We start from the raw sequence: 13631 nt of genomic DNA on the forward strand, positions 1-13631 counted from the left end.
AGTCTTCCCTGATGAGCACAGACGAGGGGAGGGAGTATAAAAATAAAGTATTTTTAAACATATCTTGCAGTCTGATTGCCTGCCAGATTCCCCGTTACTTCTCATAATATGCTTGAAAAGTTTTATTTGTGCCTCGAGGGCGATGAGCCTGTCTTCATTTAGGGATGCAACTGCAGATAATACCGCCGTGCTATTGACAGCTTTATGCACTCTCGCTAGCAGCCTGCCTTCTTATTTACTCACTCATACACATGTTGCCTTGCAAAGCAGTACGGTTTTCTACCCTCCTAGTTATAATTGCATCCTGGGCCGCCTTGTTACGGAGCCTGTTCCTGTAGCGTGAGGTGAAAGAGCCAGTTGTTGCCATTATAAATTTTAATTTTTTTTTTCCCTGTGTATAATTGAGCCTGGATAGTCATTATGTTCTTTCCTAGATTCGTAATTAAAGCAACCTCGAAGGAGAGCTTTGTAACTATTATACGGGCAAAAGAGGAGGGTAACGTTCAGGGGGAGCTTGTGGTTTATAAACAGGTAGATTTGAGCTTCTAGAAATTTTGGATTTGTAGCTGAAAATTCGTGATGGTCTACAAACACTAAGTAAGAGAACAGTGTAACAAAGTCAGTCATGTCTGTTCATCACTTGAATTACATTTGTAAGAGATTGTTTGTAATTCAGTACCAGAAGAGTTACATTTTATGATTTTTTTTAAGAATTCCTCGTAAATTCTATGTAACTAATAAAATTACTGAAAATCTCATTTGATATTTTAAAAATGAAACTGTATGTTATTTTACTTTTTAAAAACAATTGTTCCATGTGTTGTACTCCACATGACATCCCTCGTGTGCTTTGTTTTGCCGCTCATGCTGCCAGCTGTTCTTTTGGTTGGTAGTTTTTTCCCCACCACCCCCACTGTCCAGCCTTCTTACTGAAAGGGGTTTTGGAAAGATGCTCCTCATCAGGAGGGAGACTTCGGTCCAGGTCCCTTGGTTCGTCCTCAACAGCAAATATTTCTTCCTTGGATGGGGGTGCTCCAACAGATCCTTTCGTTTGGATCTCCTAGTTTTTGAGTGAGAAGCAGAGTCAGAAATGGTACATGGTTAGTTCTGGTGAGGTTGCAGGAGAATGACCAAAGCCTACTAGACACTTCTCTGACCTACAGTCAGAAGAAGATTGTATTCTGTGGGGACCTACACAATTTATGTTGTGGAAAATAGGTTCTGTAAGTGGAGATTGCTGGAAAACATGGGGCAATTATCATCAATTCTGTTGATAATTGATACTACAGCTTTTTATTGATTGAATTATCTCATTCCTTGTGCTTGCCTGCTTTATAAAGTGGACTGCCTCCAAGATGTCACAAACAAAATTTGAAAGACTTTTTTTTTCTTTTTTTCTTTTCTGAAGAAATACTTAAGTCAGTTGTTCAAGTATTGCACTTTCAAGCCTGAAGCCTAACCATGTGCTCTTTTGTAGTACATTCCTCCACGGGCAGGCAGACCTTTGATATAAAGTTAGTCTGTTTGATGCAGACTGTGGATATTGAACCGAGTTGAACCTTCCTCCATGTCTGCCTTGTTTTGTTCACCCCAGGTGAAGAAGTACCACACCGCTTCTGCTCAGAGCTTCCCCGTCCTGAAGTTGGGGTTTGTGAAATCCCTTGTGCAACTGACTGTGTCATCAGCGAGTGGTCCCAGTGGTCCCCGTGTTCCCACTCATGCTCCAGTAAAAATGCTGAGGGCAGTCAAAGCAGGAGTAGGTCTATCTTGGCCCTTCCAGCTGAGGGTGAGTGGTAAACATTTTGGATTAATCATGTGTGTTCGTTTAATGAGTTGACTTGCATTCAGCCAAACTGTGTTCAGATCGCAGCTAATACTAATACCGTAGCGATGAGGAATAATACTTAATATTTGTCTGTACTTCATGCCTAGCGACTAGAAGATCTTTATGGGCTTGAGCTAATGCATGTGTCACTTAGAGAAATTCTGTCACAGTTCAAAATTACTTACTTCAGCCTATGAATTATTGTCTGTTGAGGGCCAGTCTGGGTGTGAATTTACTTCAGAAGAGCTGCATCCTATCCTAATGAAGTTCCTGCATGACACAAACTCTTCATGCGAGTGTCTTTATATAGGAACATATTAGTACTGATTTAGAACAGTGAACTGTGAAAAATGAGGAAATAGAGAAGGACCTGTTTATTTTATTAATGCAGACCTAGGATGTATTGACCTTCTTGTTTTTTTATTGCAGCAAGTAAATAGCTCTTGATGAATATATATGATTTCCTCTGGATCTTCAGGGACACATCATGTATCTGGATTTTTACGTATCAACATCAATGATACAATTATTTCCACAAACTATCTTGTATTAGAAGCGTAGTCTTCTAACTACAGTTACGCTTATGGTAATTCTTTTAAGTGTGGGTTTATCACACAGGATTTGAAAGATGTCACATCATATGCATAAAAATTCATAAAACGTGAGCAGGTCTAACAGACTAAAGCCTTGTTGACACAACAAAAACATCCACTGTTGTCAGCATTATGTGCAGCTAATGCAGCAGCAAAACACTTTTAGATGCAAATCTAGTCTAGGACTCTGTTAAGTGCTATTTTGTAAATTATCATTAAAGCCACCCACTGTTTCTGGGGCAATATAAGGACTTGATCTTGCAAACCCTTACTCATATGAATGGTCTGTATTCACATAAACATCCTTATAAGCACTTGCAAAGAAAATTGGGACCCTTCAGGATGAAAACTGCTATATAATTGTCAATTGAATGATCGTAACTATTACAAAAAAAAGTCTATGAGCTAGAGAATAATTAAAATGAAAAATACAGTTGGCTTCATACTTTCCATGGAAGTAGCGAAATGCAAGTAACAGATAAACATGGAATTATGAAAGTGAAATGTTGAAGAAGTGAATTCTGGAAGTACATAAGCTCAGTCATCTCAACCTGAAACACACTAAACTAAAAATTACGTGTTTTGAGTGGAATACTTTAAAGTTTTTCAGGAAGAAATAATTAGCTATTAAAATCAAATGCCCTGACTTTTTCTGTACATCTTTAGCAGTGAGTATAATGGTTTGCTATGCCGAGTCACACGTCTGGATACAGATAAATAGCGATTGATTTGAATTTGTGGAGAGCGGAAGTGGATTTAATACCATTAGCGCTGCAGTACTGAGGCAGTGTAATGTTACCTGCTTTCTCTTTCATGCTCAGCTCAGAGCTGAGCTGCCAACTTCTACAGAGGTCTGGTACCTTTTAAAGTGACATTTCTTTTGTGCTCTATCAGCTGAGGCAGTGTTAGCCTTGGCTTTGCTGTCTGAGGACTTCTGGGTGCCATCCTACAGGCTGACTTCAGTTCAAACCCTTGGGTCATTTTTCTCCAAGCTATTCACCAGATCCCAGAATATGATAACCAGGAGGCTGTTAATGAAACTAGAGGGGCTTGGTTTAAATCAGGTTTAAAAAAGATACTTCTTTACACAACAAAGTTGGGAACTTGGTGCAAGAGAAGATTGTGGAGGAAGGCAGTCTCAGCAGGCTGAAAATGTAGTAGAGGAACTGATGAACAACAGGTCCATAAAAAGTCCCTAAATAGCTACTGGAACAGCTAGGTGGTGGTGTGCTGTCCTGCTTTCTTCGTACAAAAGTTGTCAATGAACTGCAGAAAGCGGCCAGGCTCTTGTACTTTTGCTAAACAGCATCCCCCGCTTTCTGTTTTGTGGTCAGACAGCTAGGTTGGATGGACCATGTGGCATTTCTTATGTTCTTAAGTTAAAACTGCCTCGTTATTACACTCCCTTGTTTAGGAGAGCTTCTTTACCATGATTATTCTTGAAGAAAACACCTTAATTTTTCCTTGGGAAGCTCAAAATTTGAGTTAGATCTCCTCCCCCCAGCCCAATGGACCAGGCATTTTGCTTGCTACTTTTTTTTTTTTTTTTTTTTTTTTTCTTTGCATGTGCTCAAACACACAAGAGCAGTAACTGGTCTGCATTTTTCCTGCCAAGTAAAAATTTCAGGAAAGTAAGTTACCTGGGGCATTTTCTACTCCATCATCGTACTAAACATTTCAGAGACTGAACACTATGTGGAACAGTCCATTTTCATGAAAAGATGAGCAGTAATGTGACATGATTATCCAAATCAGTGTGCTAAGAAATTTCTATGCCTCTCTTTCTTTTCTCAGTACTATTCATTATGGCCATTTGGGGTCATACCTTATTTGAGAAGGCTCAGTCCTGCAAGGCAATAGGCATCCCTTCGAGGAGCAATATATCTTCATCTCCTGCTGATTTCAGTAGGGCGTAAAGGTGCTCTGAACCTTGTGCTATCTGGCCCTGACACTTAGTTCTTTCAAAACCTGCAGCACTTTGGCCATGTCACAAGTTGCCAGATTCTCCCTCCTGGAAGGGAATGGTTTTGATTTTAGCCATTTTTACTTCTTTCTTCCTAAAATGTCAATGCTTACTGTTAACAATTTCACTGCATTACTCCTTAGCTTTTGAACTATGAACATCTGCTGCTTTTATGGGATAAATTCAGGCTGCTGGCTAGAGTGTAAAAGCTTCTGGGGAGGCTGTTCAAACTCTCGTACTTTGAGGATTTATTACAAGTTGTTGACAAAGTGCAGTAGCTTAGCAAAATCTTTGGATGCAAATTTAAAGGATGCTGCTTCAAAAAGTAAAGGCTTCATACTCAAACCCTTTCTTTCAGATTTTCCCCCCTTGATTTGCAGATGTGGGTATCAGTTGATACATTCCTGCATCAGTACAGTTCAGCACTCTCTACAGCTCAACTCTTTAAGGCAACATGTGAATAGAGTCCAAATATTAGAAAGAGATGTTCCTCCTTGGGAAATTAGGAAGGAGAATGAACATAAAAATAATGCTTAATTTGTCTTTAAACCTAATTGCATGTTTGCCGAGTGATACTGGCATTTAAATGGAATTAACTTGGCTGTGTGTAGGAGTATCAATAAGGTAACTCAGAAATATACTTTGCCTATTTCTGTTTCCATTATGCGTTGGAATACAATTTTATGCAAGGCTAGTTTAATGGGGAAACAATATTTTAGGAGGTTATTATTGCAGCCAAAAAGGTCAACAGCTTTAAGCTTTATTTATTTATTTATTTTTAAGGAGGGGGGGAGATATTAAGCAAACCTAACATTTTTATTTATTTTTCCACATCTTCCTTTTGCCACATGCCATAAAATAAAAGATGGTGCTTTCTTGACTCCAGGTGGAAAAGCCTGTCCCCCTGACCGAGCCCTACAGGAGCACCGTGCCTGTAACGATCATCCATGCGTCCATTTCTTCTGGGAAACTTCTCCCTGGAGCTCTTGTTCTGAAGACGCACTGGTAACTGTGCTCAACACAACCATTAACTGGAGCGGAGAAGCCACTTGTGGAGTGGGCATACAGACAAGGAGGGTCTTCTGCATGAAGAGCAGTTCTGGCCAGGTCACACCTAAAAGGTATTTAAAGAAAGGCTATTAGTGGTTATTTGTAGTTATGACGTATGAAGGCGTTTTCACCGAGTGTATGGAATCTGCAGTGTTGAAAATAATTTCATTTCAGGAATAATTCTCCAGCTACTACTCCATCACTACTATGAAAGGGATACTAATATGTAAGAAAAATAAATAACTAGCCCTTTTTTAATTTTCAGTGTAAATCCAAGCAAAATGCATGTTTTTAGTGGTGTAGCTTTTTTGCTGTAGCTGCTCTGTTACTCAAATTTACAGTTTTCTGCAAATATTTTTCCTGAAGGACAGGTGTGAGGAAAATATAAAGTACATCTGAATATAACGTTCATCAATACATTATTAACTATGCTCTAATAAAGTAGAAAAAGTAAATAGAGTTTGCATTATATTTACACCACAATAAGACAGAACCATATGTGTGATCTATATTGTTCAATTGATTTATATAGCTTCTATAATGTAATACCAACACAACAAAACTATGTATTCTGCATATTCTGAATTTTACTTTGCTTTACTAAATAAGGAAAATAAGTAGCACAGATGTTTTCCCTAATATCAAAAAATCAAGACATTGCTAATTATTTTTTGCACTGTTAATGAGTCTAGAGACTTACAGCTGAGTTTCATGTCTTATTGTAGCTCTCAAAACAATCCTGTTCGTATAAGCAGACTGTGTTGATTTCAGTAAAGTTAATTAAAATTCTTGAGGTTAATGAGCTTAATTAAATAAAAGGAAAGAAATCTAGTATTCATTTATATCTAGAATCTATTCATATGCTTTAACTTTACCTAATTAAACATATTGTTTATAGAGCTATATAAAGTCTAAAATAGTTGTTTGCCCCTCCACTTTTGAGATGGTGTGAGGGGAAATGGAACCGAAGGGGTTAAGTAAATACTTAAGTGAAGTATCTGAAGGGAAAATAGAGTTTCAGTGGTGGTAAAATCCTGCCAAAAGAAGAGATTTTTGTACTGGGGACTTCAGAAAGGGGCTTTCCTCTGATTTTGATGTGGTAGCTTCAGTGCCGTGGCGTTGCTTGTGTTAGGGAAGTGGCTGGAGCAGACAGGACTGCTGAGTCCTCAAAAGAGCTTCTTACTGAAATTGTTTCTTTTGCTGCCAGGCTGCATATTGCTCTTACGGTGATAATGGTCTTAAAAATAAAAACCGTAGACCTCTAGAAATCTTTATGAAGATGGTTCTAAGTGAAGGAACAAAATCTCCATGTTTTAGAATTAAATATTCCCTCGTTACTGCCCAGGAGGGTTTGGGCCAGTCTGGTGCTGGGGTGGAGGGCAGCCCTCCTCGCCCGTACTGGACTTTATGTGTGAGTTGATGAAAACTGTCCCAAAGTAATGCTGAGTTTAGAACTGCCATGGTGAAAGTGAATATGGCTTCAGAAATGGGATACGTCATGTGAATAAATAACCTTTGTGTGTTGGCATACTGATTTTTTTTTTCTATTCTGCATATTTTCTGATTTTCTGAAGAAAAATTACACTGTATCTGAAGAAGGTGCAAGCCATAGAAAGCCAAATAAAACTAAATTTTTTGCAGAAAAATATTTCAGTCTTCTGTTAGATAACAGAAATCTGCCCTCTAGGATAATCATGCTTAATGAGAAGACATGTCCCTTTGTATTTATTTTCTTTTAAATTATACCTCCAAGTATCTTATTACTATCTCAGTAACAGAATCATTACTTTAAGGTTTATTGTCTTTCCTAGTAGGGTTTAGTGGCATATTCCTTTTTCAAAGGGGGGCATTTTGGGTTGCATTACTAAGAATTTTTGAATGATCTTTCTAAATAATAAAAATTAAAAAAGAATTATTTCCTTTCTACTCCCCCATTTGAAATGCAAGATCTGCCTGATCCCAGAAAATTATCCCTTCCATCCTTTGAGTTTTTAAATATTAACTGTGTCTGAAACTTTTATTAGAATATGCATGACATATTTTTCATTTAGGAGTTAAAAATGAATAAAAAAAATAATTACAAAACAAGGCTTACTTTGAACAGAAGTGATATCTTTGGTATGGCAGTACCCTCACAGCCCTGTGAGTGTCTTAGGAATAAAACATTTCACTATAGTTTGAATTTTTTATTATATTTTATCTTTGTGTTTGGATCAATAGGTGTCCAGAGTCCATCAGGCCTGAGACCATGCGGCCGTGTCTCCTCCTCTGCAAGAAAGATTGCGTTGTTACGCCTTTCAGTGAGTGGACTCGCTGCCCAACAGCATGTCAGCCTGGTAAGCCTTTAAGAAGAGGTCAAAATTTGGGGAAAAATTAGAGAATTGATGTAGAAACATGTGGTAGTTGTAGTTCCTGTCAGTCTAATAATTTTTAGGCCATTTATGAGAATGAGTTTTGGACTTGGGGTGTTGTGACACTGATGATGTTGGGAGGGTGTGGGATACTCGTGAGCAAATTTGGAGCTGTAAGTTCTCTTTAACTGGAATAAATTCCTTTTGGGCTTCTGCCTTCAAAGTCAGAAGTCCAAGGCCCCAACGTTGTGTGGCTACACATGGAATTGCTACGTTATATGAGGTTTATTTCTCCTCACCATCCTAGATGTGTGCACAGGGTTGTGCGAATAACTCCTGTGCTTTGTGATTTTTCAAGTACCATACATTTCTTTGATCCAGTTGGTTAGCTTTTGGACGCTAGGTGCTTAGCAATGTCTCTTTATAATGATCTAGTGTTGGTTTTTGTGACAAATTTGTGTGTTTCATTAATTGTTCAGATGAAAGCCTTCGCAGTTATCAGAATATTTCATTTTTGTTGGTGGCTTCCTTGCCCTTCAAAGATTTTTCAGTGGATGCTCTAGCATAGTCTTTATTAGATTTTTACAGGAAAATGAGTTGCTTTCTGAAACAGTGAATCCTGTTTTAATTAGCAATTTATTTTTAGACTTTAAATGAGGTGCCTACAAAGTAGTAGAATAAATTACCTGGTAAATTACTTTGTTTATTAAATAATAGTCTACAATTAAAATGAGAAGAAATTAATTATTTAACCTCCTTGGCAGTGTTATCATTTTAATATAATTCTAAATTAAAACTTCTTAGTTGGGGGAGTTTGCTTTTTGCTAGATCTGTTATTGATATGGCTGCATTGCAAGATTTTTTTTTTTAATTTGCATTGCAGAATTAAAACCTCAGCATGATAATGAAATTTCAAAACCACTATATGTATGTGAGTAGTTAGGGTGGGGGTTTTTGTGGTTGGTTTTTTTGGGGGTTTTTTTTGGTAGAAAAGTTATATTTAATGAAAACAATCCACAGATGGTGAATTGCTAAGCAGATCAAGCAGGAACAGGTATTGCCTGGCAGATTTAAAATTAAATGTGTACCGGCATAAGATCAGAGCTTAGACAAACATGCAATCACTAAATCAGGTTTACACAGAACTTTACCAGTTAAGCTGTTTGTAGTTTATCTGAGAAAATGCATCCAACTTTACTATCTAACAATAAAAAAGCTGACATTTTCCCTACATTTAAATGTCATCAGACCATAGGCTGTCTTCTGGCAAAGGATTATCTCATACCTCAGAAGTGTAGACAGCGGTGAACTTAGAGCAATAACAGATGGACGGACAACATAATTCACAAAACAAGTGCAATTGAATCCAAACACCTGTTGGTGATGCAGGAACAGGGAGGTTGTTGCAAGTTATTGATTCTCTGCCATTTCAGATACTTAAAGGTGACAACTGTCTGCCGCAGTCTCCTATATTATATCCGTTTTAATGGGTCTTTGAGGCTGAATCAAAACAAGAATCAAAGAATCAATATGGAGGTTTCAGAGTATGAAATGGTTTGAGTGAGCAGCATGTAGATTTTCCTCCATCACCTCCGTAATGGGTGGTGAAGAAGTCCTGGGGAAGTAACTACTTTCAGCATGGGTGATGTGCTCTCTGGTCTGTCAACATAGATTTAAAACAGGGAGATTTAAAAAAGCAAACAACTGACAATAAATAACATTTTTCATCTTCCTCCTGAAAATAGATGGTACCTATAAGTACCTCTCCTCGTCTGGGCATTGGTTGTCCAAAGGGAAGGTTAGAAATTTTACTGTTGCTTAATTCTCTAAACAAGTTTACATGAAATGGTAAGTAGTAACTGTCCTGTTTATTTCCCTGTGCTCATTTGAAATGAGATGGGGTAAAAGTGGAGAAAATGCATAGCGTGCCACAATAAGAAATTCCGATGACCTCTACCTTGTGTCAGACCGTTTCTGTCAAGGATCTGCCACTTCCAGTTCTCATGAACAAACACTCAACCAGAGTTGGTCAAAGTTAAAGACTTACCCCTTCGAAAGCTCTTACCTGCACAAAAATACTGGAGACAGCTCTGATTTTGGAGACTAAAATCTCAGAGAATCTGTTGTTACTTGTGTGCTCAGAGTCTTGTGTTGACCAGACTTTTCATACGGTCAGGAGCAAAGACTACAAAGCTGAATGTTTCCTGTAAAAGCTGGACCAGATATGGCACGCTTCACAGTAGTGAGCAAGGATTTTTTTCCCTTGCCTGAGAACGATTGTGCACCTTTTTGAGCCCAGGGCAGGGTACCAGGGAAGCCTTCGGGGGTCAAATGCAGAGGAAGGTAAGATGCATGAGCAAGGGAGTAATGAGAAGAGCAGATTGATAGAAGGACTCATGGCTCTGTGTGAAAGGAGTGGAGACTGGAGGCTAGTGGGACAGCAAGGTGGGAGTGGAAGCAGAGGTAAGGCACCCCGGAAATTCTCAAGCAGCATTATCTGAGTTGCAAAGTCAAGGTCATAGATGTTAAGATGGTCTTGAGATCCTGAGGCTTGATTTTTTTTTTCAGGAAGTCAAGCAGTCATAGCCATGCTTGAAATCAGCTGAGGTTTGGCTTTAAAAGGACAGACCTACATAATGCTAATACTCTGGAAAATCAGGCTATAGCAATTTTAAATGAGATATAAAAATTATGTTCATTAACATTTGTAAGGAATGCTGTAGAAAAGCCAATGAGGAAATCCAATTTTGAAAATGGGGTTTGAGTAATGTGCAATAAATGTTGAGGATAATTTAGTTTCTTGAGGTGGAGAAAATTACTGTGGGAAGCTCATTTAGATTTGGTACTGATTAATAGGAAGGAAATGGCTAAGATTCTAATGGTGGTAGATAATTTGAATGAAAATCATCACAAAGTGATAGAGTTCATGATTCCTCGGAGAAGGGAAGGATGACAATATCAGCAAGACATCTTCAAAAAAGAGTTCAACAAACTGAGAAAATTGGTAGCTACACCTCTTGGAAGCGTGTTCTATGCAGAGCATAGAAGACCTGGAAGCTACCAAGAAATACTTTACAAAGGACTGAAGCCCTACTGGACTCTACTTTCTGTCCTGAAACTATTATAATACAGCAAGCCAGTAGCACAGGGGAACAAGGCATGTGTAGGTCTGTATATGACTTGCATGTTCAGGCTTCAAACCATGAAGAGAAAACCTCAAACAGAGCTAGAGAAGTCCTTTTTTTATCTTTCTCATCATCAGAGTTGTGCAGAATCTTGTTTCCTTTTTGATTGTCAAATTATTTCACAAAAATTAGAAACAAGAAATCGAGGTTACAAATTAATCTATAGGAGGATATTAGATAACAAGAATTACATAAATGGATTAAAAGTAAGGGGAAACTGAATGAAATATATGTCTATTACTTTCTGAGAAATGAGGGAAACGCAACATGGGGAACGTGCAATTGCTGCCATTGTTTCCTGTCTGCAGCCAGGAGAGGAATGGACTAAAAAGTATTTCCATAAATGAGATGTTCCCATGTCAGGAGGGCTGTGTAAAAAGAGAAGGCAGTAATAAAGTAACGCCAGAGCATCTAGTGACTATCTTCTGGGTGCAAAAATTGCTAGGTCCTAAGGAGCTAACTAAAACTCAGTAATACCAAGACAAAGTAAACCAACTAACCAATACCCCCCACCAAAAAGAATAAAAAAAGAAAGGTCAAAGAAATTGTAGATTACTCACCCTAACTTTGTTATATAGAAAACCATAAGAACAAGTTACTACTCAAGATAAAAACGTTTCAAGAATCAGATCCTAATAAACTGGCCAGTATGGGTTTATTGAGAACAAATCATGCCCAATAAATTTAATCTCCTTTTTTTGACAGCATAGCTGCTCTAATTAAGCGAAGTGGTAGATTTTTTGACACATTAAACTTTTATCAGGAAGCTGAGGAACATTGACTTGAATTAAATCACTGTTAAATGGGTACTCAGCTGCTTGAAAAATCTCACAGTGAAATCAGTGTGAAAAGAGTCTGTCTCCTTTACTGCCTGCCATCAGGCATTGATACACATTGATAAGATCCTGTGAGCCTTCTCTCCAGGCTGAAGAGTCCCAGCTTTCCTGGTCTCTTCTTGTGTGTCAGATGCTCCAGTCCCTAAATTTGTGGCTGTTCACTGGACTCCCTCTGGTGTGCCAGTGTCCTCCTCCTCCTGGGGAGCCCAGAACTGGACGTGGCACCCAGTTGTCTCACCAGTGATGAGTAGAGGGAAAGGATCACCTCCCTCGACCTGGATGCTGTGGCCCTTCTTTGCCGCAAGGGCACATTGCTGCCTCATGGTCCACTTGTCCATCAGGACTCCCACCTCCTTCTCTGCAAAGCTGCTTCCAATCAGTTGGCTGATAGATGTCTGCTATGCAAGATCAAACTGGAAGATGAGCCAAGGGGAATCCTACAGAAAACTCTTGTTGCCCCAGTTCTGTGTGATATTTGAACAGCTTGTGTGCTTGAATGATAACATTAGTGGATGGTGCAGAGTTGAAAGAGGTAGCGAACACAGTAGACAATATATTAAATGATATTGAAATCATTGAGAAATTTCTCAAAATGTGACTTAGGAAGGAAAAATTGATTGCACAAAGACAGAATGGGGAGTAAAGACGTCAGTACTGTCTCAGGTGCCTCTGGAGATACAATGGACTACAAAATGAATGAAAGTCAACAATTCGAAATGTTAAAACTAATACTGAGCTTGTCAAACTGATGGGCATGTTGTATGTAAAACACCAAAAGTGTTACTGTACTCTGCACTGGTGAGGCTGCAGGTGGGATTCCTTGGGCACAACATTGTAAGCAAGCGAGCAACAAGAGGTAATTGAATAGGACCTGTGAAGAACTGGGTTTGCTTAGTTTAGAGAGGGGAGGACTTAGGGTGGATACAAGCCCTTGATATTCCATAAAGGCTGTGCATCAGATGATAGGGATAAACTCTTTTTTTACATCTAATGGACAGGAGATAAAAAAGGGTTAGCTTAATTTACAGGAGTGATGACTTGGGCTAGATTTTAAGAAAAGGCTCTCTGTGAGGCTTTACAAGCACTGTCAGGCATCTGAAAGGAGACTGTAGGAAGCTATAGAGGATAGCTGTTAAAGAAGCTGGAGGGGAATGTCCCTGAATGCACTTATCCTGCCTCAGGGTAGCAGCTGGGGTGAGCAACCTCCTGCCAGGTCCAAAGTCCCTTTGCGGTGATCTCACAGTGATAGCGTGTGTGCGAGTGAAGGCTTGTATAACTTGATATTTTTAGAGCCAACCATTTTTACTGCATTTGTACTTGTACTTTGTGTTCCTGGTGTGACTTTGCCTAAGTTCTCCTTCTACTCTAATGCACTGTGATCTTGCTAGTGCAGCTTGGGCCTTATCTTGAGCTGGAAAAATAATACTCGTAAGTGGGATAATTTACACACTGCTTTCCTCTCTTGGACAAATTTGATGAAGTCCACTATTAAAAGATGTTTTCCTGGTCTGGAATCCTTTATGGAGTTCTGCTGAGATCTCTTTTCAATATTCTAGCATCTGTTTTCGAAGCATGAATACAGTACCCGAAGCAGTACTAATGCCATACATAGCAGTTAAACCAACTCTTAGTTTGTAATTAACCACTTACACAGCCAAGGATTGCATTTCTTTTTAGCTATAGAGATATATAGATAAATCTTATCCTTGTCTTTCATGCTGCATTCTGTACTGTAGATTTTGTGAATTGTGTTTCTAGATGTCGATCTTGCATCGACTCAGGTTAAGTAGAGAGTTAGCCTCTGTTGGTTGCAATGGTTTTCCTATCA

The 13631-nt window shown here is 38.7% G+C and overlaps 1 protein-coding gene across 5 annotated transcripts in view; it reads left to right on the plus strand.

Moving 5' to 3' along the window:
- The window catches only part of THSD7B (thrombospondin type 1 domain containing 7B), a 355621-nt gene that overhangs the window by 204548 nt on the left and 137442 nt on the right, over nt 1-13631 (plus strand). For 4 of the 5 annotated variants that reach the window (XM_075757230.1, XM_075757233.1, XM_075757232.1 and 1 more), the window contains 3 exons: nt 1595-1786; nt 5268-5502; nt 7652-7767. In XM_075757230.1, coding sequence (XP_075613345.1) covers nt 1595-1786; nt 5268-5502; nt 7652-7767 — 543 coding nt within the window. The remainder of the gene's footprint in view (nt 1-1594; nt 1787-5267; nt 5503-7651; nt 7768-13631) is intronic. The other variant, XM_075757234.1, reaches the window with a different exon arrangement.

This window comes from Balearica regulorum, chromosome 6 (assembly GCF_011004875.1).
Source record: "Balearica regulorum gibbericeps isolate bBalReg1 chromosome 6, bBalReg1.pri, whole genome shotgun sequence".
NCBI classification, from domain to species: Eukaryota; Metazoa; Chordata; class Aves; order Gruiformes; family Gruidae; genus Balearica; species Balearica regulorum.